Source organism: Nerophis lumbriciformis, linkage group LG15 (assembly GCF_033978685.3).
Source record: "Nerophis lumbriciformis linkage group LG15, RoL_Nlum_v2.1, whole genome shotgun sequence".
Lineage (NCBI taxonomy): Eukaryota > Metazoa > Chordata > Actinopteri > Syngnathiformes > Syngnathidae > Nerophis > Nerophis lumbriciformis.
In genome coordinates this window covers 17,644,463-17,672,415 of record NC_084562.2, presented here as the reverse complement: position 1 = coordinate 17,672,415, position 27,953 = coordinate 17,644,463, and the positions used below count along the sequence as shown (strand labels likewise).

Genomic DNA, 27,953 nt, shown 5'->3' with positions numbered 1-27,953 from the left:
CATTTTTGTTGTTTAAATGTGCTATATAGATACTATATAGATAAAGTGGATTGGATTGGAGTGAGCACTCTTCATTCACTAGCACCGTTCATTCTCTAGCTAGTGTGTGTGTGTGTGTGTGTGTGTGCGTGTGTGTGTGTGTAAGACAATAATTGGTACCTTAACTTTAACAGGGGACTTTTCAAATGATGCTACATATTAGCAGTAGGCTACTGCTACGTTTTATAGCAACGCTTTTGCCCCACACTTGACAAATTACGGTTGACATATTCCCACTTGAAGCCAAACCACCGCCAGACGATGGACCCCCTGCTGTTTTTTGGGGGAATTAATTCTTCCTTCTTTTGTTACCAGATTCGCACCTTCTTTCGCTCGTATTACCGCTAGCATCACAGCTAACGTTAGCCATGCTGCTACCTCTCTGCTCAGCGAGGGCATATACGAATGTGACGTATGTCGTGACAGTATGTGACGTGTGTAAGAAGTTGCGCTTGCTGTCTGTGAGAAGGAGACACAGGAAAGAGCGAGTAGAGCATGTAGTTTAATGCCAGCAGCTAAAAGCAACTGCGTGAGAACGCATACTCGATATCACGATATAGTCATTTTCTATATCGCACAGAGACAAACCCGCGATATATCGCGCATATCGATATATCGCCCAGCCCTATTTTGAATGTTTGATCATACATTTTTGCATAGACAATATTTAAGTTAACATAATTTGCGATTACATGGAGTACTTTTTTTTTTTTCCACAATAGGAAGACAGAATACATTTAGTCAGAAAAGTTACAGTACTTTATTGATACATATTATTTCCAGGCTTTCGAGGGCCAAATAAAATGAAGTGGTGGGCCACATCTGGCCGCCGGGCCTTGCGTTTGACACCTGTGCTTTAAATCATTATTACACTACTTCATAAAACTATTGTAGTTGTTAGCACTACATTCTATTTTATTGTTTATATACAATATTTCTTATCTAATAGTTTTTTTGCCACCAGTGTGTGAATGGGTGAAGTGATGTTTGGGTGGCATTAATACACACCGTTTTCTTTTTGGGAGGGCAAGCACCAATTACCGTATTTTTCGTACTATAAGTCGCAGTTTTTTTTCATAGTTTGGCCGGGCTCCAGTGCGATTTATATGTTTTTTTCCTTCTTTATTATGCATTTTCGTCAGGTGCGACTTATACTCCGGTGCGACTTATACTCTGAAAAATACGGTAAATTGTTTTCAATTCCTTTCCTTGACAGACTTGGATTTGAGATACAAGTGTTTTGAGTTAAGAGCTCCATCACAGAACCAAATAAGCTTGTAACTTGAGGTACTCGTAAGTTCGATACTTCGGCTTTTGTAAGATCCTGTTCATGTTAGCCCTCTAGAACAGGCCTGGGCAATTATTTTGACTGGGGGGCCAAATTTAGAGAAAGAAATGTGTCTGAGGGCCGGTATATCTACTTTTAGGAACACTAATACGAAACCTCACAATAATGTCTGATTGAATGCTAAAAACGTTTTGACATCCATCCATCTTCTTCCGTTTATCCGAGGTCGGGTTGCGGGGGCAGCAGCCTAAGCAGGGAAGCCCAGACTTCCCTCTCCCCAGCCACTTCGTCCAGCTCTTCCTGTGGGACCCCGAGGCGTTCCCAGGCCAGCCGGGAGACATAGTCTTCCCAACGTGTCCTGGGTCTTCCCCACGGCCTCCTACCGGTCGGACGTGCCCTAAACACCTCCCTAGGGAGGCGTTCGGGTGGCATCCTGACCAGATGCCCGAACCACCTCATCTGGCTCCTCTCGATGTGGAGGAGCAGCGGCTTTACTTTGAGCTCCTCCCGGATGGCAGAGCTTCTCACCCTATCTCTAAGGGAGAGCCCCGCCACCCGGCGGAGGAAACTCATTTCGGCCGCTTGTACCCGTGATCTTGTCCTTTCGGTCATAACCCAAAGCTCATGACCATAGGTGAGGATGGGAACGTAGATCGACCGGTAAATTGAGAGCTTTGCCTTCCGGCTCAGCTCCTTCTTCACCACAACGGATCGATACAGCGTCCGCATTACTGAAGACGCCGCACCGATCCGCTTGTCGATCTCACGATCCACTCTTCCCTCACTCGTGAACAAGACTCCGAGGTACTTGAACTCCTCCACTTGGGGCAAGATCTCCTCCCCAACCCGGAGATGGCACTCCACCCTTTTCCGGGCGAGAACCATGGACTCGGACTTGGAGGTGCTGATTCTCATCCCAGTCGCTTCACACTCGGCTGCGAACCGATCCGTTTTGACAGACCGCCTTAAAAAACGGAATGGAATTTAAAAATGTTCTAAGAACGATAAAACACTGAATATTGACAACATATGAACGTCACACCCCTTCTCGATCGACATATTTTACAGTCAAGCAAAACGCGACAAACAGCGAAATATAAACGCAAAGGGTAAAAATACAATATACAATCTGATATATCACTAAACTTTAGAACTTTGTTGTGAAAATCTCCTTCCACGTCTGTCCCTGACAGCCACATTTCAGGCTGACACTCTGTGGAAACGCTCCGCACCCACACTGCTTGGTGCTTCGTCTGAGCTGCTGTGACTTAGATGACCATAGTAACTAATTAATTACCATAGTAACTAGTATATCATGCAAAAGCGCAGATTCCAACCATTGAAATACTTTGTATAGTTCAAGATTTACGGTCATTTGAAAACATTACTGCACATTATAATGGCAGCTACAGTTTCTATCTTAAAGATCTAAAAAAATGATTTGGGAATGTCCGGCGGGCCAGATTGAAATACTTAAAGGGGAACATTATCACAATTTCAGAAGGGTTAAAACCATTAAAAATCAGTTCCCAGTGGCTTATTTTATTTTTCGAAGTTTTTTTCAAAATTTTACCCATCACGCAGTATCCCTAAATAAAGCTTCAAAGTGCCTGATTTTAACCATCGTTATATACACCCGTCCATTTTCCTGTGACGTCACACAGTGAAGCCAACACAAACAAACATGGCACATAGAACAGCAAGCTATAGCGACATTAGCTCGGATTCAGACTCGGATTTCAGCGGCTTAAGCGAGTCAACAGATTACGCATGTATTGAAACAGATGGTTGTAGTGTGGAGGCAGGTAGCGAAAACGAAATTGAAGAAGAAACTGAAGCTATTGAGCCATATCGGTTTGAACCGTATGCAAGCGAAACCGACGAAAACGACACGACAGCCAGCGACACGGGAGAAAGCGAGGACGAATTCGGCGATCGCCTTCTAACCAACGATTGGTATGTGTTTGTTTGGCATTAAAGGAAACTAACAACTATGAACTAGGTTTACAGCATATGAAATACATTTGGCAACAACATGCACTTTGAGAGTGCAGACAGCCCATTTCAGGCGCGCTAAGAACATATATTTTTCCACGATTTCAGCACTCAGGTTAACCATACCTAAATAGACACAAAATACTGCATTACACAAGACTACCCGAATGTACTCGAATGATTGAAAAAAATAAATGTTTTTAAGCTAAATTATTGGTAAACACAGTTTATGTATAATAATTTACGTAAAACCGTGAGTAATGAATAAAGTTTTCATCAATTAATATATTCTGTAGACATACCCTCATCCGCTCTCTTTTCCTGAAAGCTGATCTGTCCAGTTTTGGAGTTGATGTCAGCATCTGCTTTGAGTGTTGCAGGATATCCACACATTCTTGCCATCTCTGTCGTAGCATAGCTTTCGTCGGTAAAGTGTGCGGAACAAACGACTGACCATTTCGTCGGCTTTCCCCACAGCCTCGTATTTTGAACAAATTTCGTCCAATTTCTTGCCACTTTCGCATCTTTGGGCCACTGGTGCAACTTGAATCCGTCCCTGTTCGTGTTGTTACACCCTCCGACAACACACCGACGAAAGTGAGAAAATGGCGGATTGCTTCCCGATGTGACATCACGTTGTGACGTCATCGCTCCGAGAGCGAATAATAGAAAGGCGTTTAATTCGCCAAAATTCACCCATTTAGAGTTCGGAAATCGGTTAAAAAAATATATGGTCTTTTTTCTGCAACATCAAGGTATATATTGACGCTTACATAGGTCTGGTGATAATGTTCCCCTTTAACGGGCCGCATGTGGCCCCCGGGCCTTAATTTGCCCAGGTCTGCTCTAGAACAAATAACTGCTACAGTAGCGCTGTATTGATTTTTCTGTTTTGTCTCACATTTTTTGTTGTGTTTTGTTTGCGCCCTGCCCTAAAATATCGTGCCTCGGCTTGTTTGTGGCGCCTGTCACAGTGGTGCAAAATGGAGTTTCCACGCAATCAAACCCGAGGCGAGGGCTCCTCCGTAGGCGAAGGGGAAGGAAATCACTCAATAAAAGCAGTTGGAGAACACAAAAAAGAAAAAAAACAACAACATGTTGGTTTCTTTCACCAAGCATAATATTGAAGGGTGATGTGTTCAGGGTCCTGCTACTGACACGTGTCGCAGCTGTGACGTCCATGCAAAGTGGAAATAATGAGCGGCAACCCCCCATTGTCTGCTTGTGATGGCTTAATTGGACTCACCCAGCGGAGGACCGTGGGTCATCAGGATGTCCACGCCCTCCGGGACCAGGTTCCATTTGTCCAGCAGAGACTGACCCCGGGGCAGGTTGAAGCCCCAGCCGTTAAACCACGGAGTCCTGCAGGGAAAGAGAGGGGGCGCCATTACTGCAAACAGCTTCATACGCAGGCTGGGAGCGCTTCAGATTGGGATCGTGTGGATTTTTGTGTGGAAGTCAGGAACGTTTCACAGCACGGTTATTGTCACCAGAATGATCACGCTATTGTTTGATTGTGCTGAAAAAGAACACAATATATCAAACATGCATTCACATATGAATTTGGTACGTGTAGCTTCCGTTCATTCTATTTCCAATTCTGAAACGCAAATCAAAAAACAAAGTTAGGGCAGTTTTTCGATTTTTACTACTGTATTTTCCAGACTATAAGGCATTTTTTTCCCTCAGTGCGCCTAATGTACGGAATACGTTTGGTTTTGCTTACCGACCTCAAAGCTCTTTTATTTGGTACATGGTGTAATGATAAGTGTGACCAGTAGATGGCAGTCACACATAAGAGATACGTGTAGACTGCACTATGATGGCAATATGACTCAAGTAAACAACACCAACAGTTTATATGTTCCATTGAAAATATAGAACATTACACACGGCGCTCAAAAATCTATCAAAATGTTTTAGTACGACTTTGGTAAGCTATGAAGCCGCACCGCTTGATGGATTGTCGGTGCATTAAGTATACGAGTACCGTATTTTTCGGAGTATAAGTCGCTCCGGAGTATAAGTCGCACCGGCTGAAAATGCATAATAAAGAAGGAAAAAATATATATATAAGTCGCATTTTTGGGGGAAATTTATATGATAAAACCCAACACCAAGAATAGACATTTGAAAGGCAATTTAAAATAAATAAAGAATAGTGAACAACAGGCTAAATAAGTGTACGTTATATGAGGCATAAATAACCAACTGAGAACGTGCCTGGTATGTTAACGTAACATATTATGGTAAGAGTCATTCAAATAACTATAACATATAGAACATGCTATACGTTTACCAAACAATCTGTCACTCTTAATCGCTAAATCCCATGAAATCTTATACGTCTAGTCTCTTACGTGAATGAGCTAAATAATATTATTTGATATTTTACGGTAATGTGTTAATAATTTGACACATAAGTCGCACCCCCGGCCAAACTATGAAAAAAACTGCGACTTATAGTCCGAAAATAATGGTAATATTATGGTGCGTGTATATGGTAAGACATATTATCTGGCATTTTGTTTCGCAATATTATGCAAAAAGCAATTTTTCGTACCTGCTGATCTGTATTTGGGATCTGCATAAGTCCTGAAAATTTGCGCGTGTCCGCCTTTGTAGTCCGTGGCCACACCGTAGTTGATAAGCTTCTTCTTTTTCTCTATCTTCTTGTTATGGGACATTCATCCTCCGCTGTTGCCATTTCTAATATAAAGTAGTGTAAAGTTCTTACTTATATCTGTCAGTGCTAAAACATACCCGTGTAGTGAGTTTACATTATTCACCCAAGGAACTTTAGTTATTAGAGAGTTCCGTTCAGACGGTTTTTCACCGGACACATTTCCGGCCTTGTTGTTGAGAAGATGCTGCTCCGTTATTGATCTAAGTAAAGTGTGAATGTCATTAAAACAGTTAGCTCCATCTTTTGACACTTCTTCCACTCCCGTCCTTGCATGCTACACCGCTACAGCAAAGATGACGGGGAGAAGACGCAGCCGAAGGTGAGCCACGTAAATAAGACCTCCCACAAAACGGCGCATTCGGAAGCAACTGTCGGAAAGCGGCTTGAAGATGATCTGTAAAACATCATCTATGCAACATTTTGACCGAAGAACCACCATTACATGTTATGTAGACCACAAGGAAGTGTTTTACATTTAGAAAAAAATAATACTAATACGACCCCTTTAATGCGCCCTATAATCCGGTGCGCCTTTTGTATGAAAAAAGATAAAAAATAAACCATTCATCGGCAGTGCGCCTTATAATCCAGTGCATCGTATGGTCCGGAAAATACGGTATAAATGGCAGATTTGAAAACAAACAAAAAACAGTTGCTTTTCATTAAAATATTGCCATAAAATTTGATTTTGTGCCGTTTTACTTTTATGGAATTTTATTTTTCCAAATAAACACAAAAATCCAATTCATGTTCATCCAAAATGCACGAATGCGTGTTTATCTGTGTGCTGACAAATAAAACCGGAAGCAGTATTTTAGCTTTTCCTTCGCGTTTAGCATGTTTTTAGCATAACGCTAACACCTTTGTTCAGCAGGAGTCCTATTGCCGTTTTAAGTGTCATTAAATAGTTGTACTACTTTTGTTTCAGAAATCAAAATAAGAAAAAATGGTCCGAAATTTGTTTTTGATTTGCATTTAGGAATTTGAAATAGAATGAACCGGAAAACAGCACAAACTCCAATTTTATGAAAATATTTTAATGAAAATCTACTTTTTGTTTGTTTTAAAATCTGCCATATATAATGAAAATCGAAAAACGGCCCGAATTGAATTTTTTGATTTGCGTTTCAGAATTGGAAGTAGAATGAACAGAAGGTACACGGACCTTCTGTTCATTCTACTTCCAAAAAAGGTTTGCTTTTCATGAAAATATCGCCATAAAATTTGATTTTGTGCTGTTTTCCTTTTATGGATTTTAGTTTTTATAGATAAACACAAAAATCCAATTCATGTTTATCCAAAATGCAAAAATGTGTGTTTATCTGTGTGATGATAAATTGAACCGGAAGCAGTATTTTAGCTTTTCCTTCACGTTTAGCATGTTTTTAGCATAACCTTTGTTTGAAAAAAATTTTTCCCTTGTGGATCATTAAAGTTTGTCTAATTTTAAAAGGTCCTTTTCTGGTTGCGTCTTTTTAAAAATGAATTCTTATTTAAAAAAGAAAAGAAAAAATATTTTGAAAATTAGGAATGCGTTTAAAATTATGATGAAAAAAATTTGCCAATTGTTATTTTGGTGCACCCCCACTAATTAGTGTAGCGAAGAAATATGACCTTTCATCTTAAAGCTCTTAAAGGGGAACTGCACTTTTTGGGGGGAATTTTTGTCTTATCGTTCATAACCCTCATGTAAGACATGTTTTAACTGAGTTTTATGCATTCTAAGTCATAAATAAACGCTAGCAAAAGTCAGCTAACAATGGAGCAAATTGGAGTCGCTCTATTCCGCCTATAAAACCTCCATCAGCGTTTATATGCATGTTGTAAGTTTATATCTAACGTAACATGTAAAAAAAACAATGTCTTTCAATTAAAAAAATAAAAATATTTGGAAGTAAAAAAACTATTTTCTTCAAATAAAAAAAATATTTTCAGTTAAAAAAAACAATTTTCCATAATAAGTAAAAACAACAATGTCCTTCAATTTAAAAAAATAAAAATATTTGGAAGTAAAAAAAACATTTTCTTCAATTAAAATAAATATTTGCAGTTAAAAAAAACTATTTTCCATAATAAGGAAAAAAAACAATGTCCTTCAATTAAAAAAATAAAAATATTTGGAAGTAAAAAAACAACTATTTTCTTCAATTAGAAAAAACATTTTCAGTTAAAAAAACTATTTTCCATAATAAGTAAAAAAAACTATGTTCTTCAATTAAAAAAAACAAAAACATCTGCAAGTATAAAAATATTTTTTTTCAATTAAAAAAACAATTCGCAACATTGATTCTTATAAAAAAAAAAAGAAAAAATATTTAGAAAAATTAGGAATGCATTTAAAATTACGCTGAAAAAAATTGCGAATCGTTATTTTTGTTCACCCCCACTAATTAGTGTATGGAAGAAGTATGACCTTTCATCTTAAAGGCACAGACACACACTGTACGCATCCAATCTAGCAGTCACGGGCAATTGAAGGACACGCATTCCAAAAATAAATATGAATATCTAAAGAGTAGGGCGCTCCTGTCACGTGTCAAACACCCCCCACTCCCCCTCAAACAGCCCCGGTGCCACTCGCTTCCAGACTGACTGACAGCAGCCGGCAGCTTGGATCAGAGTGTGCAGCTCCGGGGTGACAGGCTGCGTCTCCGGCTTCCCTGGCAGACACAAAGGGAAACTGGGTATGGGATGGATGGATGGATGGATGGATGGATGGATGCTGGGCAAACATAGCAAGAAGCAGTGCAGAGGTTCTGTGCACGTGGGGGAGGGTGGATCGAGGGGAATGGAGTGGATGTGGCTTGATAAATTGAGCCTTCATTTATCACAATAGTGGTAATGGCCAGAGAGGGCTGACAGCTGAGAAAAAGAAGATAGATTATCGTCATACAATACTGCAGAGAAAGAAAGAAAAAAGTCAACTGAAGACAACGAGATTTGCACTCCGTGACTCGTCTAAATTGTAAGAGCAGCCTCCGGCCACGTAAACGCTGCTAGTGTGTTGACCACAGGCGGGGAAATGGCGAGCATCAATAAGTTGTGTTACAATGAAGGATGGGCCGCCTGGCTAATCAATACTTCCTGCGGCAAAGAGCAAAAGGATGTCAAATAAGACAACTCTAACAAGCTCTTAAAGGGGAACTGCCCTTTTTGTCCACAATCCTCATGTAAGACATGTTTTAATTGTGTTGGATGCATTCTAAGTCATAAATAAACGCGAGCAAAAGTCAGCTAACAACGGAGCAAATTGGAGTTGCTTTATTCTGCCTATAAAGCACTCTAAAAAACATCCATCAACGTTAATATACATGTTGGAAGTTTATATCCAACGTAATAACTCACGCTCAACAATGTGCAAGTATAAAAACAATTATCCCCAATTAAAAAAAAATATTTGCAGGTAAAAAACAATTTTCCTCAATTAAAAAAAATATTTACAGTTAAAAAAAAAAAGTTTTTCAATTAAAAACGATTCGCGAAAAAGAAACATTTGTTTTTCTGTAAGTAAAGAAACAATTCACAATTAATACAAGTATTTGCAGGTATGAAAACTATTTTCTTCAATAACAAAAATATTCACAAGTAAAAAACATTTTTTTCAATTAATAAAACAATTTGCAAGCATGAAAACAATTTTCTTTTAATTGTGTTTTATGCATTCTAAGTCATAAATAAACACTAGCAAAAGTCAGCTAACAACGGAGCAAATTGGGGTTGCTTTATTCCGCCTTATAAAGCAATCTGAAAAAACATCCATCAATGTTTATATACAACGTAATAATTCATGCTCAACAATGTGCAAGTATAATAACAATTATCCCCAATTAAAAATATATTTGCAGGTAAAAAAAACAATTTTCCTCAATTAAAAACTATATTTACAGGTAAAAAAAGTTTTTCAATTAAAAACGATTCGCAAAAAACAAACATTTGTTTTTCTGCAAGTAAAGAAACAATTCACAATTAATAAAACAATTTGCAAGCATGAAAACAATTTTCTTTTAATTGTGTTTTATGCATTCTAAGTCATAAATAAACGCTAGCAAAAGTCAGCTAACAATAGAGCAATTGGAGTCGCTCTATTCTGCCTATAAAGCACTCTAAAAAAACATCCAAAAGCCTCCATCAACGTTTATATACATGTTGTAAGTTTATATCTAACATAATTACTCACGCCCAACGATGTAGAAGTAAAAATAATATTTCCTTCAATAAAAAAAATAAAAAATATTCGGAAGTAAAAGACTATTTTGTTCAAATAAAAAAATGATTTGCAAGTATAAAAACAGTTTTCCTCAATTAAAAAAAAAAATTTGCAGTTAAAAAACAACATTTGCATGTATAAATTTTTTTTTTCCAATTAAAAAACGATTCGCAAAAAACAAACATTTTTAACAACTCACAATTAAAAAACATTTAATATTTCAATTAATAAAACTATTTGCAAGTATGAAAACAATTTTCTTCAATTAAAAAAACTATTCACAATTGAACAACTTTATTTTTTCAATTATTAACACAATTTTCAAGCATGAAAACAATTTTCTTTTGTGTTGTATGCATTCTAAGTCATAAATAAACGTTAGCAAAAGTCAGCTAATTGCAAATTGAAGTCGCTCTATTCCGCCTATAAAGCACTCTAAGAAAACATCCAAAAACCTCCATCAACGTTTATATACATGTTGTAAACCTCCATATGTAACGTAATTACTCACGCCCAACGATGTGCAAGTAAAAAAACAATTTCCATCAATAAAAACAAACAAAAAAAAACAACTATTCGGAAGTAAAAAACTATTTTCTTCAAATAAAAAAAACGATTCGCAAGTATAAAAACAGTTTTCCTCAATTAAAAAAACTATTTGCAGGTAAAAAAACTATTTTCTGCAAGTAAAAAACAACTTTCGCATGTACAAAAATATTTTTTTTCCAATTAAAAAACAATTAGCAAAAAAACAACATTTTTAACAATTCACAATTAAAAAACTGGGTAGTTTTCAACCCAGTATTTTTTTAGAGTGTAAGGTGGATGAGTTCATCAATCAATCTAAGTTTATTTATACAGCCCTTAATCACAAGTGTCTCAAAGGGCTGCACAAGCCACAACAACTTCCTCGGCTCAGTTACAAGTTTTAGAAGCTGTGTGCTAAACAGATGCAGCTTCAGTGAAACACTAAGCATCATGTAGCAGTATTGCTAAGTGCTAAACAAGATATACAAACTACGAACCAAAAAAAACCCCACTTACTGTACGATGTCTGCTTTCACTGGGATGCCGACTGATGGGATGTTTATATCTTCTCGTTTAGATTAAGAATTAATCCTATTCCTCACAAAGGGTTCAAAAAAAGCTGCCGCAAACGAGCGTCTTTTTCGCTCTCAGTTGACCAACTTCTCGGTTTATGTCCACAACCTTCTCCTATCCAGGTGAAATGCATGATTTATAATCTACAATTAACTATCACCAACTTAGAGGCAATGCAGCAGCTCGCCGGCTCAATATGCCAATATAGCAGCAGAAGCTAGTTAGCTCTAAAAATAGTTTGTCCGCATTATAATAACAATATCGCTAATACTTAATTAAAAATCAGGTAACGAGGTGTAAATGGAGTATTATTGACAGTTTTGGCGGCCTTATGGTCAGAATATTGTTAGCCATCTCTTATTTGCCGTATTTTACGACATAGAATGCACGAAAAAAAGAAAAATATATGTTGTACAGAAGGATTGTGAATGAAAATTCCCCAAAAAGTGCAGATCCCCTTCAAATGTAAAACAATGCAGTGAATAATTTAGACAGGTTGGTTCTGCAGTGCAAAGATGAGGAGAAGGAGCGTGCACTCGGAGACAAAGAAGCGGACTCTTCGATTAGCCGGTGCGGCAGAGAGATGAGAAATGAGGTTAAAAATTCAAGTTGAGGAGCAAGGGGAGCGAAGGCCACAGACTCCACTGATTAATTACAACTAATCACACAAATCACAGCTAATGGAAGTCTAATGGATTAGTGGGGAGACTAAGCACTTCTGCCAGGGAAATGGGGCGGCTGCTGCGGCGAAGGATCTTAGAAAGCCGCGAATCAGAGCTGAGCTGGCATCGCTCGCTTGGCTGCACACACACACACACGCACACACACACACACTTGTCTGAGCAATAGCCACAGCGGCAAACTTGAGAAACAGTGGCAAACACATTTATTTATGGAGTAAATTACTGCCCAAACTCCACTAACACACAAAAATATTTTTTACTCACGTCCAATGATGTGCAAGTAAAAATACAATTTCCTTCAATTAAAAAAACCCCAAAAACAATTCGGAAGTAAAAAACTATTTTCTTCAATTAAAAAAATATTTGCAGGTAAAAAAATCAATTTTCTGCAAGTAAAAAAAACATTTGCAAGTATAAAAACTTTTTTTTTTTTCAATTAAACGATTCCCCCCAAAAATTCTGCAAGTAAAAAAACAATTCACAATTAGAAAAAAATGTTTCCAATTAAAACTATTTGCAATTATGAAAACAATTTTTTCAATAAACAATTTACATGTACAAACCGTTTTTTTTCAATTAATAAAACAATGTGCAAGCATGAAAACAATTTTCTTCTAATTAATAAAACAACTTAAGTAAAAAATGTGTGCAATTTAAAAAAAAAAACATTTGCAAGTATAAAAATATTTTTTCAATTAAATCCATTCGCAAAAAACAACTTTTTTTCTGCAAGTAAAAAATAATAATAAATTAAAACACTTTTTTTTTCAATTAATATAACTATTTGCGAGTATAAAAACAATTGCATTCAATTAAAAAACTATTCACAAGTAAAAAACGTTTTTTTCCCTTTAAAAAACTTTTCACAAGTATAAAAACTTTTTTTTCGATTAATAAAACGATTTTGCAGATATGCAAACAATTGTCTCCAATTAAAAAACTAAGTATAACAATTTTCTTTAAATAAAAAATGATTCGCAAGTATAAAAACAGTTTTCCTCAATTATAAAATATTTGCAGTTAAAAAAAACTATTTTCTGCAAGTAAAAAAAAAAGTATAATTTTTTTTTTTAAATTAAAAAACAATTCGCAAGTAACCAAAAAACAAACAATTTTCTGCAAGTAAAAAAACGATTCGCAAGTATAAAAATAATTTTCTTCCATCACGAAAAAATTGTTTTTTTTAACTTTATTTTCTTTACTTGTAAAAATGTATTTTACTTCCAAATGGACTTTCTACTTTAATTTACAAATTGTTTTTTTTATGTGCAAATGTATTTTCTTCTTACATGCAAATCGTTTTTTTAGTAGTTTATTTCTTTTTTTTAACTTGTGAATTGTTTTAATTGTAAAAAAAAAATATATATATATATATATTTGCAAAACATTTTTTCCTTGTAATTACATTTTTTTTTTTTACTTGATTTTTTTTTTTAATTGCAGAAAAGTATTTTTTTGGCCATGAGTAAAAACATTTGTGTGTGTTGCCTTTTGGCAGTAATTTGACTCCATATTTGTTTTCCATTTCCATTGAGGAGAAAACAAAAAGAGGACTTGTGCTGCATAAACACATTCATTTGGAGGATGGAACACAAACCGCTGACATTAACCCAAAGGTCCCGGCTGAATGCAAACCGCAGCGCTGCACCCGCCGCCACAATGGCCCCCATTGTCAGATGTGAAATATACCCTCCATGCACGTGCATTTGTTAACGCCCCGCAAGATTAATGACAGCGCGGCCAAAAAGAGGAGAGATGGTTTCCTGTGCTTCATCATACGAGTGTTTGGCGTGTGCACGTTGTAGATAAATACTGGATGTAGTCCACCAGTCCTGTCATGCCTTATTGACACTTGCCATCTGGAGCCTGTTGCCATGGAAACAAAGCAGGCGTGTCTGCAAGCGCAGTATGAAGTAAAAAAAACAAAACATCAAAAAATTAAAAAAGGACTAAGAAGGGAGGATCTTGTGTAAGTCAAATAACAGTACTTGGCTCCGACGCGTCACAAGCACAAAAGGCTGGTAACCGTGGTAACAGGCACATTTAACGATCCCCCGGGGAATCAAACGGTGGAAATAGGTTAAAAATCAGCCCGCAGCGGAGGTGATGCAGACAGAAGCAATTTAGCCCTGGTGTGCAGAACGCCAATATTCAATTAAGCTGTTGGACATCATTAGGACGCCGTCTCTCTCAGGGCGCAACACTGCTCTTAACCTCGGGGCGCCTCCGGCTCTTTTTGGGTCCCCAGACGGGCCATGATACCTCCCGACACTGGGCGCCATTGTTGTTCAACGGCACGAACTGTCATTGAAAAGCCTCATAATAGTAACTATAAAATCATACAATAATAATGAATCAAACATAATTACCGTATTTTTTGGACTATAAGTCGCAGTTTTTTTCATAGTTTGGCCGGGGGTGCAACTTATACTCAGGAGCGACTTATGTGTAAAATTATTAACACATTACCGTAAAATATCAAATAATATTATTTAGCTCATTCACGTAAGAGACTAGACGTATAAGATTTCATGGGATTTAGCGATTAGGAGTGACAGATTGTTTGGTAAACGTATAGCATGTTCTATATGTTATAGTTATTTGAATGACTTTTACCATAATATGTTACGTTAACATACCAGGCACGTTCTCAGTTGGTTATTTATGCCTCATATAACGTACACTTATTCAGCCTGTTGTTCACTATTCTTGATTTATTTTAAATTGCCTTTCAAATGTCTATTCTTGGTGTTGGGTTTTATCAAATAAATTTCCCCCAAAAATGCGACTTATATATGTTTTTTTCCTTCTTTATTAGGCATTTTCGGCCGGTGTGACTTATACTCCGAAAAATACAGTATATGATTTAAAAAAAAATTTTTTTTTTACTTTGCCTATTAATTAATTGCATCTATTAAAGAGTAACTCTGTTCATAATTAAAATACTTTTTGGGTAAAGTAACGAGTAACTATAATAATTTACTTTTTAAAAGCAGTTTTCGGAACACTGCTTCTGACACAGGCTGACTTTCAAAACTAACCTACAATAAATGACAATAAGAACAGTACAGACTGATTTTAAGCGCCGTTTTGACGGTTTTGAGTGATCTATTTCTTTTGTGCATCAAGAATTAACCTTTTCTATCATCTAGGGCAGTGTTTTTCAACCACTGTGTCGCCCGTGAGATACAGTCTGGTGTGTGGGAGATGATCTAATTTCACCTATTTGGGTTAAAAATATTTTTTGCAAACCAGTAATTACAGTCTGCAAATTATGTGTTGTTGTTGAGTGTCGGTGCTGTCTAGAGCTCGGCAGAGTAACCGTGTAATACTCTTCCATATCAGTAGGTGGCAGCCGGTAGCTAATTGCTTTGTAGACTTCGGAAACAGCGGGAGGCAGTGTGCAGGTAAAAAGGTATCAAATGGTTAAACCAAAATTAAACAAAAGGTGAGTGCCCCTAAGAAAAGGCATTGCAGCTTAGGGAAGGCTATGCAGAACAAAACTAAAACTGAAGTGGCTACAAAGTAAACAAAAACAGAATACTGGACGACAGCAAAGACTTACTGTGGAGCAAAGTTGGCGTCCACAAAGTACATCCGAAAATGACATGACAATCAACAATGTCCCCACAAAGAAAGATAAAAACAACTGAAATGTTCTTGATTGCTAAAACAAAGTAGATGCGGGAAATATCGCTCAAAGGAAGACATGAAACTGCTACACAGGAAAATACCAAAAAAAGAGAAAACTCCACCAAAATAGGAGCGCAAGACAAGAACTAAAACACTACACACAGGAAAACACCAAAAAACTCAAAACAAGTAATGGCGTGATGTGATAGGTCGTGACAGTACACCTACTTTGAGACAAGAGCTATATTCATGCATGGTTATGGTTTAAAGTCATATCCAATAATTACGACTTTTTACTGTCAACTGAGTTTTGTTTTTTAATGATTTCTGCTGGTGGCATGCCTCCGCATTTTTTCAATGAAAAAAATGTGCCTTGGCTCAAAAAAGGTTGAAAAACACTGATCTAGGGGTGTAACGGTACGTGTATTTGTATCGAACCGTTTCGGTACGGGGGTTCCGGTTTGGTTCGGAGGTGTACCGAACGAGTTTCCACACGGACATATTAAGTAGCGTAATGCACGTAAACAATGCACATTGAGGCACAACCCATGGCATGCTAGCAGCTAACGGGCTAGGATAGACTGACCATACGTCCTCTTTTCACCGGACATGTCCTCTTTTGCGGAGCTGTCAGGGCGGGGATTCTTAAATGCCTCGATAGTCCGGCATTTCGAGTTAGGGTTGCGTGTATTTTCAATGTACGTTCAGGGTTAAGAAGGGGTTAAAAACAAAACAAATTGTGCGCACAGCAGCATTGGTGAGGGAGGGGCAGAGACAGAGAGAGAGAGAGAGTTATGATAAACGTGAATGCGTCGCCAGGCTCTGCTTTTTATCCATAGATTTATTAGATTACATTTTTTATTATCTATAGCAGGGGTGTCAAAAGTGTGCCCGGGAGGCCATTTGCGGCCCACAGCTAATGGTAAACGGGTCGTACTTGTATAGCGCTTTTCTACCTTTTTAAGGAACTCAAAGCGCTTTGACACTATTTTCCACATTCACCCATTCACACACACACATTCACACACTGATGGCTGGAGCTGCCATGCACGGCGCTAGCCAGTCCCATCAGGAGCAAGGGTGAAGTGTCTTGCTCAAGGACACAACGGACGTGACTAGGATGGTAGCAGGTGGGGATTGAACCAGTAACCCTCAGATTGCTGGCACGGCCACTCTCCCAACTTCGCCACGCCGTCCCCATAATGATAATGTTTTGAAGGCCCACGGCACATTCTAAAAATACTATTAAAATAAACAAAAACATAACAAAAGTGAAATAAAAAAGCTTGAAGGTTAAATGTAATTTAGAAAAAGTTGCAATGTTGACTAATAAAACAAAGCTGGTTGTTTTTCTTTCAAACTGTCATTGCTCAAAACATAATATTGAATCAAAATCAATGTTAATATGAATTATTGACCTATCCAAGGTTCCCATTACTTCACATCAAATATTCCACTAAGAAAAATATTTTTGGTGGAAGATTTAGCAAATTTAGTAAATAAATAACCCGAAAATGTACCGAAAATGAACCGAACCGTGACCTCTAAACCGAGGTACGTACCGAACCGAATTTTTTGTGTACCGTTACACCCCTACTATCATCAGAATAACACAGATTCCCCTCAGGACTCGGCCATGCGCGTGTAAAAACAAGTTATCCCCCGTAACAACTGCAGTTCTCTTCAGTGAAAACACGCCATGGAGGTCTACAATCTGTGATCCCATCCAGCACCTTTTAAAAGCTGCAGCTGATATCAGCATGGCGCTGGACACATGATGACACAAACAAGCTGCACTGTGACCAGATAACAGGAGAGGTGTGTGTGTGTGTGTGTGTGTGTGTGTGTGTGTGTGTGTGTGTGTGTGTGTGTGTGTGCGCGCAGGACCAGTGATCCATCGTGTCTGGCCTCTCGAGTCGGAACAGCTCCGAGGTCAGAAGGGGGAGGGGTCTAATTGATCAACCTGTCAGAACCAATGAGGAGGGCCATGTTAATGGGACTTTTATAAGCCTCACGGGGTGCACCAGCTGACACTTGGTCCTATGAGTATGTGCAAAGCAGTCCTGCGTGCATGTGTGTGTGTGTGTGCAATCCCAGGACCCAGGTAGCCCTATTAAAAGAAGCCAAGTGGAGGCTTTTGACGAATGGCCTCTCAACACCAAGGCCACCTTTGCAAACTTTGGGGACAGGGTGGAAAGCTAAGTCCCAGGGGTGAAAGGTGTGTGTGTGTGTGTGTGTGTGCTCTGTCCCAGCACTAATAACCTGTGCCTAGTGACTGATGGAGTGTGGAATGGATTAATCTTGCTGCAGTCATGCTGCCAAAGCCAAGGCGCTAAGGGTTAGCCACCAGACTTAGCCCGCTTAGTAAAGGCTATAACCACTGGGACGTGGTAGCGCGTGTGCACACACACACACACACACACACACACACACACACACACACACACACACACACACACGCCGAAACAGACAGATACGCAAACACCATCCCCCCAGGGTTTGTCCTGGTGCTGAGATGAAGTCAGCTGCAGTTTGACCTGCAGACCACTAACGTAAGACAACCGCCGTCTCAGCCGGCAGATGCTCTACTAGCAAACACAGCTGCTCTCTCTCAGCGACCTGGCAGCTCCCGGCTTCACAGCACACAGGTTTTGCACGCTGCAAGACCAGGGCCAGGTACGCACGGAGAAGGAAATAGCTGTAAAGTGTCCAATGTTGTACAAGGCAAAGAAATAGTAGCAGTAATATTACAGTCACCAGCACGCATGTAGACTAGGCTGTGACAACATTCCATTTCTGAGGGGTAACGATTCGATTCTCCATTCAAAATCTATACTTTAAAAAAGAACATTGGATGCCAGTTCTATGATGAACTACATTCCTCCATAAAATAGATAAACAGCTCTGATAAATGTCTATATGACTTCAAATAAAACTGGTTTTGTTTAATAAATTTCCACCCAAACATTTATCCATCCATCCATCCATTTTCTTCCGCTTATCTGAGGTCGGGCCGCGGGCGCAGCAGCCTAAGCAGGGAAGCCCAGACTTCCCTCTCCCCAGCCACTTCGCCCAGCTCCTCTCGGGGGATCCCGCGGCGTTCCCAGGCCAGCCGGGAGACATAGTCTCATTTAATAAAGTCAAATACAAATAAGGCAACAAGCAACGTATGCCACACTTTTTTTTTTATTTTTTTTAAATAAATCTGTACAGCAGATATGGGGTGTCAAAGTCAAGGCCCACTATCTATGGCCCCCGGGATTATATTTAATTAGTATTAGAACCGGCCCGCAAGCCACAGCCACCTGCTGCTGTTTTGCACGCACCAATATTCCATCAGTGTTGGCACTAGGCATTTTCAAAAAATCAAGTCATAAAAATGGGGTCCCACAGTAAATTTTTGGGGTCTCACTTTTTGAAAACAAATGATAAATGTATGCATTATCCTGTTATATCTCACATTCTATGTTGTGTTTTGGAAAAAGGTTGTCATAAACGTTATTCAATTCATTAAAAAAAAGAATACGAAAGAAAACACATTTTATGCATATGTAAATGTATTCATTCACTTTCTTCTTTCTTTTATCGCTGCTGGTATTTTTTTCTATATTTTCAGAATGTGTCTGTTCTATTTTTGGCCAAAGTAGGACAAAGAAAACAATCTGAAGATGTCTTTATTTTTTTGTTTTAATGCTATGATTTTTTATTTTTCGGCCCGCGTCTGCACAGATTTTTCTCCATGCGACCTCTTAGCTAAAATTAGTTTGACACCCCTGATCTTACATCTGTAAGTGCAAGTTAAAACTCTACTATGCAAAGCGAAAGCCATTTATCAACAACACCCAGAAACGCCGCCAGCTTCGCTGGGCCTGAGCTCATCTAAGATGGACTTAAATGTAACTTAGATATTGGGTTTTCACTATGTAAAAGCGATTTGAGTCACTAGAGAAAAGCGCTATATAAATATAATTCACTTCACTTGATGCAAAGTGGAAAAGTGTTCTGTGGTGTGACGGGTCCACGTTCCAATTTTTTTTATGGGAAACTGTGGACGCCGTGTCCTTTAGACCAAAGAGGAAAAGAACCATCCGGACTGTTATAGGCACAAAGTTCAAAAGCCAGCATCTGAAAAGATATGTTATTATTTGTGCTACGGCGCCATCTTTTGGACGAGTTCGCTCACTGCAGGTGGTGCGGGTTAAAAATGTAGTCCCTGTTTCGTGCCGTGAACCGGAAGTATAAGCTTTTCTGCTTGTTAGGGTTATTCACAGTGTTGGGTTAGTTACTGAAAACCAGTAACTAGTTACAGTTTTTAGTTACTTTATTTCATATGTAACTCAGTTACTAACTCAGTTACTTACACCGAAAAGTAATGCGTTACTGTGAAAAGTAATTTTTTATTTTTTTTTAAAGCTCCCATTAAGCCCTTTTAGCCTTCAAATTGACAAAACTATTTTAAATAGCTGCAACATAACAAGAGATAGGCTCCAGCACCCTCCGCGACCCCAAAAGGGACAAGCCGTAGAAAATGGATGGATGGATAACATACATAAGTAACAAACCGCATAATAACAACATGTCACAACATAGCTGTAAACCTGGCTTCACCCAAGGAAGGCACACATGACATGATTATATGTCATGTCACTATATACCGCACACATACTGCTATACCCACGCCTAACCAGGCGTTTTTTCTCTCAAGGAATTGTGAAATAAAATCATGTCTTCAGGAGATCAACACTGTACTGAAGCCCAGAACACTCTACGCATTTCCCCAGTTTTAGTTTAGAGAAAAGGAAAGATTGGCCTGGCCCACTAGGATCCCTCTTTATGTTTGTGAACTTTATAGTCTATACATTTAGAGTGACGTGATAATCAAACACTCTAGAAGTCTAGAATGAAAGAGTATATAAGAGAATTGACAGAGTGTGTGTACCTTCAGTGCTGAATGATGAGCAGAGGCAGAGTTTGGAGTGTCTTATTTAGTTTGCTTTCCATTTTTATGTGCTCACTGCCCACTGTGTCCAGGAACTTGGAAAATGTTTTCGTGCCATTTTCCGTTTGACACCGCTATCATGCTAATTAGCTGCCTGAAAGCGGGTGACCCCACTGTAAAAATAGCCTGCATGTCTTCTAGCACATACGCTGCAATGGCTCTATCATTTGTTGTCCTGGCTAGCAGTCCCTCCGTTAAAATCCTTAGGTGAAGGTGAAGTGGCATCGGAGTCTGTGTCTCTCTTTACTAGCTTTGTCGAAGCATGTTGCTTTTGTAGCTGTTTCAGCAGATTTGAATTGCAGTTTTGGGCAGCAGATGGGATCTTTGATCCAAGACACAACTTACATTTAACTAAAATGTTCTTTACTTGACGGCGTGGTGAAGTTGGTAGAGTGGCCGTGGCAGCAATCGGAGGGTTGCTGGTTACTGGGGTTCAATCCCCACCTTCTACCATCCTAGTCACGTCCGTTGTGTCCTTGGGCAAGACACTTCACCCCTTGCTCCTGACGGCTGCTGGTTAGCGCCTTGCATGGCAGCTCCCGCCGTCAGTGTGTGAATGTGTGTGTGAATGGGTGAATGTGGTAATACTGTCAAAGCGCTTTGAGTACCTTGAAGGTAGAAAAGCGCTATACAAGTATAACCCATTTATCATTTATTTTACTTTGTGCTCGACAAAAGAAAAGTAGTGAGAATATCTCCATGTTAAGAAACTCGGTTGATGTCTTGTTAGTAAACAGACACGCCCCCTCGCCCCACACACAGCGCGCCTCTTCTCTTCCTTGTGACACAGGAAGAATCAGAAGGACGACACCGCAGCTCTACAATAAAACACACTCAGATCTTCTCAGTTTCTAGCCGATACTGCGTTATTTTACGTTATTTTTTATATAGTAACGCATCATTTTACTATATAAAACTACTGAATATATAAAAAATAACGTGTTAGACTACTAGTTACCGCCGAAAATAACAGAAACAGTTACTTTGTAACGCGTTAGTCCCAACACCGGTCATTCATTAATCACGCCAAGCAACATTTTTAAGTTTTACAATATAAGTAAAATAACTATTTTTTACTAAAAATGACCTGCGTGACGCGCTTTGCACTGTGGATGTAAACACTGCGGTAAAAATCAGTTAAATATCGGTCCTGAGTCAGATCCCAGGAGCTGTAGTTTGAACCTTAACAGTGAGTTTGTTGAACACACTCTTGTCTTTATTTCATTTGACACTGCAAAATATCACTGAGCTGTTCTTCTCCAGCAGCTGGCTAATTTAAAGCATTTTGCAAAACAAACCCCGCGACAGTTAAGGAGACGGCCGTAAATCTCTTATGACGTCCAAATACGTGGGGATTTTGTCTTGTCTGTAACAACGAGCTGCTCCCGTTAATGGGCTGCCATTAAAACACAATTTCCTCCTCGCCGTGCTGATTGACGCCAGCGACATAAAAGTGCGTGATTGAAACCGAGGGAGACGGACTATATAGTGAATTGTGCGGCAATCAGGCGACCCTGTAGGTGCGATACGAGACAGCGCCGTCGTGATAAAATATAGATGGGAATCTGGAACTTGGGGGCGTCTTTGGCTGAGGCTTCACTGACGCTGGAAAACAATTTAGGTGAAATATTTGTGTCTGGAGGCTTGTGAACTGAGCGCGATCTAATAAAATGCGCGGCTGAGGTAAAAAAAAAAAAAAAATCACAGAGCTGCGATACTGTCAGGGCGGATGTGGCAGGTGGCGCTCTAGAAGAGCAGTGAGGTGAACACTACACATCCACTCGTTATCCCTGACAATATTTGGCGTTTCTTTTTCTTTTTACAACTACAACATCAGATACAATATATACATATAACATACAGTATTTAGTATTTAAAAAATATATACTTTGTGAGGTAGATAAATAATAATTACTGCTCAAGCACCGAAGTTAAATTTTTGCTGGAGCCCAATTTTCTACTTATTTATTTTAGTCAAAATTAATCTTAGATACCAGGCGAGTAAATCAGATCAATGACCCTTGAAAGTAATTTGAAATAATCGCACAGCATTTATGACACAATCCAAACAACCTTCCCTAGTCATAGTGCAAAAAAACCCCAAAACGAATTAAATGCAACTAACAAATGTCAACACACGTGGTCACACATAACCTGCTCACTGAACATTTTGCATATTATATAAAACGTCCCAAACAATTCTAAATTACACCCATTAGAGTGCATGATGGGAAAAATGTAAAACACTCTCCACATTTATCCATGTTTGGTGAATTTTAGCTGCTGATATTAATATTTATGATTGGTTACACAACTTTGAGAGGGTCGTCACAGAAGTAAGCAAGGTAGGAGTCAAACCTTTACATACTCTTAATATCCATCCATCCATTTTCTACCGCTTGTCCCTTTTTGAGGTTGCGGGGGTGCTGGAGCATATTATATATCAATTACATATCCATCATATTAAAATATGTTGCGCACACACACACACACACACACACACACACACACACACACACACACACACACACACACACACACACACACACACACACACACACACACACACACACACACACACACAGACAGTCACTTTACATGCAGGCGGAGCCCAATTTTCTACTTATTTATTTTAGGAATTAAAAACTCTCATTGTCAATAATTCTCCTCAAATATGTTTTGATATCTGACAGTGAATTTATTTGAGTTCTTGTGGGAAATCTCATGGGCTCAGGAACACTTCAGACAAACCACTGTCAGTAACTACAGTTGGTCGCTACATCTGTAAGTGCAAGTTAAAACTCTACTATGCAAAGCGGAAGCCATTTATCAACAACACCCAGAAACGCCGCCGGCTTCGCTGGGCCCGAGTTCATCTAAGATGGACTGATACAAAGTGGGAAAGTGTTCTGTGGTCTGACGAGTCCACATTTTGAATTGTTTTTTGGAAACTGTGGACGAAGTGTCCTTCGGAACAAAGTACCATCCGGACTGTTATAGGCGCAAAGTTGAAAAGCCGGCATCTGTGATGGTATGGAGGTGTATTAGTGCCCAAGACATGGGTAACTTACACATCTGTGAAGGCAACAATACTGTTGAAAGGTGCATACAGGTTTTGGAGCAACATATGTTGCCATCCAAGCAGCGTTATCATGGACGCCCCTGCTTATTTCAGCAAGACAATGCCTACAATTATCTGTATGTAATATTGGCTGCATTTCTCATAGTTGTTTGTGTGCCATGTTGTTCCAGACCACAGCAAACGTTACTCAGCTTGCCAAAAATTGTAATAAATCCATTTAACTTTAACTTGGACACACACATCTACACCTTCGGCCCTTCTGACCCAGTCATTTCCAGGAGTTATCTCACCCTCTGAGAAGCCTCCATTTTATTAATGATTTCCAATGTTGTAAAAATGTGTAGAATAAATATTACATTTCAACATTTTTGTCAACACAGATTTGCGTCAGCCTGCGACACATAGTCATTTTGATAGTAGGCTAATATAGACACTTACATCATATGTTGCCTTCATTATAAGACTTATAAAAGGCTTTTAATTTTTTGTGGCTCCAGACAGATTTTTTTGGTTGAATATGGCTCTTTCAACATTTTGGGTTGCCGACCCCTGTCTTAGACACACGTAGTAAAGGTGTTTGTGAAATCCACTCATGTTTTTTTATGCTAAATTAAACAACATTAGAACCACATAAAACATTAAGTCACTACTGGTCCAACTTTTCCTAAAAAGCAATGTTAAAAAAACAACTTTAAGCCTTTTCCAGCTGTTTACGGACGTATATTTTCATGATTAAATAACTTTTACTGCAAATATAGCACTGCTAATAATCAGTATTGGTATCGGTCGATCTGTAGTGAGCACTCATGCGATGAACATGGAAGTCTAAAAATCTGGGCAGGTCCAGAGAAACTGGAAACCAGATTAATAATGAAGAGAAGGAATCCGGGTTCTATTCACCGAGGCTGTATGGGGGCTGTAGGGACTGGGGCAGAGACCTATTCAACCTGCCCCGAGACACAAGGCCATGGGTCCCATTACCCTTCACCAGCCCCGACCTCCGTGAACTTGATCCAGGAGAACAATGCAAAAAAAGGGGTGGGCGGCGGGGGGGCAAGTGGAGTGAAGGGAGGCAGCGAGGATAATATATCTGGGAAATGAGCGAGCGGGGAAATTCTGTGACAAAAAAACTGGCAGAACATGTTTCATTCCCAGCTGGGCTCTAAAGACCATGTTCTAGACTTCTTTCTGAACAATTGAAAAAAAAGGAGGCCTCGATCTAAAATACACAAGACAATCTTTCAGTCTTCAATACCACAGCAGCAAATCACTGCACAAAAATACAAGTGGACGACTCGAACACGTTTCGTTGGCGAGTAAACATGGAAGCTGGCCTACGTGATTGCATATCACTCTTAATCAGGGGTGTCCAAACTACGGCCCAGCCAGCCTCTTCAATTTGACCCGCGAGACGTCATGAGTGCAACAAAGCATGCTTTCAACTTAATCTTAGATACCAGGCGGTCTCTGAATGCCATACATTTGCTGCCGTCTTGTGGACAATGCGAGTAAATCAGATCAATGACCCTTGAAAGTAATTTTTAATAATCGCACAGCATTGACTTATGACACAATCCAAACAACCTTCCCTAGTCATAGTGCAAAAAACAAACAAAAAACATAACAAATTAAATGCAACTAACAAATGTCAACACACGTGGTCACTGAACATTTTGGATTAGGGATGTCCGATAATGGCTTTTTTACCGATATCCGATATTCCAATATTGTCCAACTCTTAATTACAGATACCGATATCAACCGATACCAATATATACAGTCATGGAATTAACACATTATTATGCCTAATTTGGACAACCAGGTATGGTCCTTTTTAAAAAAAATTAATAAAATAAAATAAGATAAATAAATTAAAAACATTTTCTTGAATAAAAAAGAAAGTAAAACAATATAAAAACAGTTACATAGAAACTAGTAATTAATGAAAATGAGTAAAATTAACTGTTAAAGGTTAGTACTATTAGTGGACCAGCAGCACGCACAATCATGTGTGCTTACGGACTGTATCCCTTGCAGACTGTATTGATACATATTGATATATAATGTAGGAACCACAATATTAATAACAGAAAGAAACAACCCTTTTGTGTGAATGAGTGTAAATGGGGGAGGGAGGTTTTTTGGGTTGGTGCACTAATTGTAAGTCTATCTTGTGTTTTTTATGTTGATTTAATAATTAAAAAAAAAAACAAACAAAAAAAAAACGATACAGATAATAAAAAAAACGATACCGATAATTTCCGATATTACATTTTAGAGCATTTATCGGCCGATAATATCGGCAGGCCGATATTATCAGACATCCCTATTTTGGATATTATATAAAACGTCCCAAACAATTCTAAATTACACCCATTAAATCCATTAGAGTGCATGATGGGAAAAATGTAAAACACTCTCCACATTTATCCATTTTTGGTAAATTTTAGCTGCTTGATATTTCTGATTGGTTACACAACTTTGAGAGGGTCGTCACAGAAGTAAACAAGGCAGAAGTCAAACTTTTACATACTGTTATTATCTATGAATCCATTTTCTATCGCTTGTCCCTTTTTTGGGGTCGCGGGGGTGCTGGAGCCTATCCAATTATATATCCATCATATTAAAATATTACACACACACACACACACACATACACGCACGCACACACACACACACACACACACACACACACACACACACACAGTCACTCTACATGCAGTCGGTTTTCGGCCTCTGGCCAAATTTATTTGCGGCCCCCAAGTCAAAAGGTTTGGACACCCCTGTTCTAAATGATCGTTCAGCCATAACCTCCAAGGAATGGTATCAACAAAACATACACTTTGTTTCGCTTAATGACTTCCACTCATCTTCATCATAAATCCCATAATCATAACAAGGCCACACATCGATAACAGGCTGAGATAAAAAAATAAAAATAAAATACTAAATCTCAATCAATCCACATTATTATTGAACACCAAAGCTTTTCTACAATTTGCGATACACATCATAATATCTCGATATGGTGATGGTGCCACGTCTTGGCATAAGCGTGGTTTGTCATCCCAAAATGCGGAGGCAGAAGACAACATGCAGTAAAGATGAGTTTTCAATCCTTAAACAAGGCAAAACAAAAGAAGGTGTGCAGCTGAGAAGCGCACGTGAAGCATAGCAAGCTTATTGTATTTTTCAGACTATAAGGCGGACTTAAAATCCTTTTTTTCCCCCTAAAAACTCGACAGTGCGCCTTACGGAATAATACTGGTTTTGCTTACCGACCTCGAAGCTATTTTATTTGGTACATGGTGTAATGATAAGTGTGACCAGTAAATGGCAGTCAAACATAAGGGATACGTGTTGACTGCACTATGATGGCAGTCACACACAAGAGATGTGTGTAGACTGCAATATGACTCAAGTAAGCGACACCAACATTTTACATGTTCCATTGAAAATATAGAACATTACACACGGCGCTCAAAAATCTATCAAAATGTTTTAGTACGACTTTGGTAAGCTATGAAGCCGCACCGCTTGATGGATTGTACTGTGCTTCAAGTATTATTATGGTGTGTGTATAAGGTAAGACATTATCTGGCGTTTTGTTTTGCAATATTATGCAAAAGCAACTTTTCTTACCTTTTGGTACTTGCTGATCTGTATTTGGGATCTGCATAAGTCCAGAAAAATTGTGCGCGTCCGCCTTTGTAGTCCGTTCCGACATCATAGTCGATAAGCTTCTTCTTCTTCTCTATCTTCTTGTTATGGGACATTCATCCTCCGCTGTTGCCATTTCTATTATAAAGTAGTGTAAAGTTCTTACTTATATCTGTCAGTAAACTCGCCATGAAAGCGCTAAAACATACCGGTGTAGTGAGTTTACATTATTCACCCAAGGAACTTTAGTTATTAGAGAGTTCCGGTCGGACAGTTTTTCACGGGACACATTTCCGCCTTATATATGAAAAAAGATCGATAATAGACCATTCATCGGCAGTGCGCCTTGTAATCCGGAAAATACGGTAAATGTCCTGAGCAAGACATGATACAAAGTAGCAAAAAAAACAACTAAATCAAAACAAACACGGTGATTATTATTTTCATCCATTTATGACAACGCAATACTTTTTAAAATTTTTTATTAATCACATGCGTTAACACGTTAACGTTGACAGCCCTAATATATAAAAATAAACACGTTAACTCGGTAGTCACACTGCAAAAACTGAAATCTAAG

The 27,953-nt window shown here is 38.7% G+C and overlaps 1 protein-coding gene across 2 annotated transcripts in view; it reads right to left on the bottom strand.

Annotated features, from left to right (window-relative positions):
* mpped2a (metallophosphoesterase domain containing 2a) overlaps positions 1-27,953 on the bottom strand; it is a 167,127-nt gene that overhangs the window by 4,982 nt on the left and 134,192 nt on the right. For both annotated transcript variants that reach the window (XM_061974782.2, XM_061974783.2), the window contains exon 5: positions 4,569-4,684. In XM_061974782.2, coding sequence (XP_061830766.1) covers positions 4,569-4,684 — 116 coding nt within the window. The remainder of the gene's footprint in view (positions 1-4,568; positions 4,685-27,953) is intronic.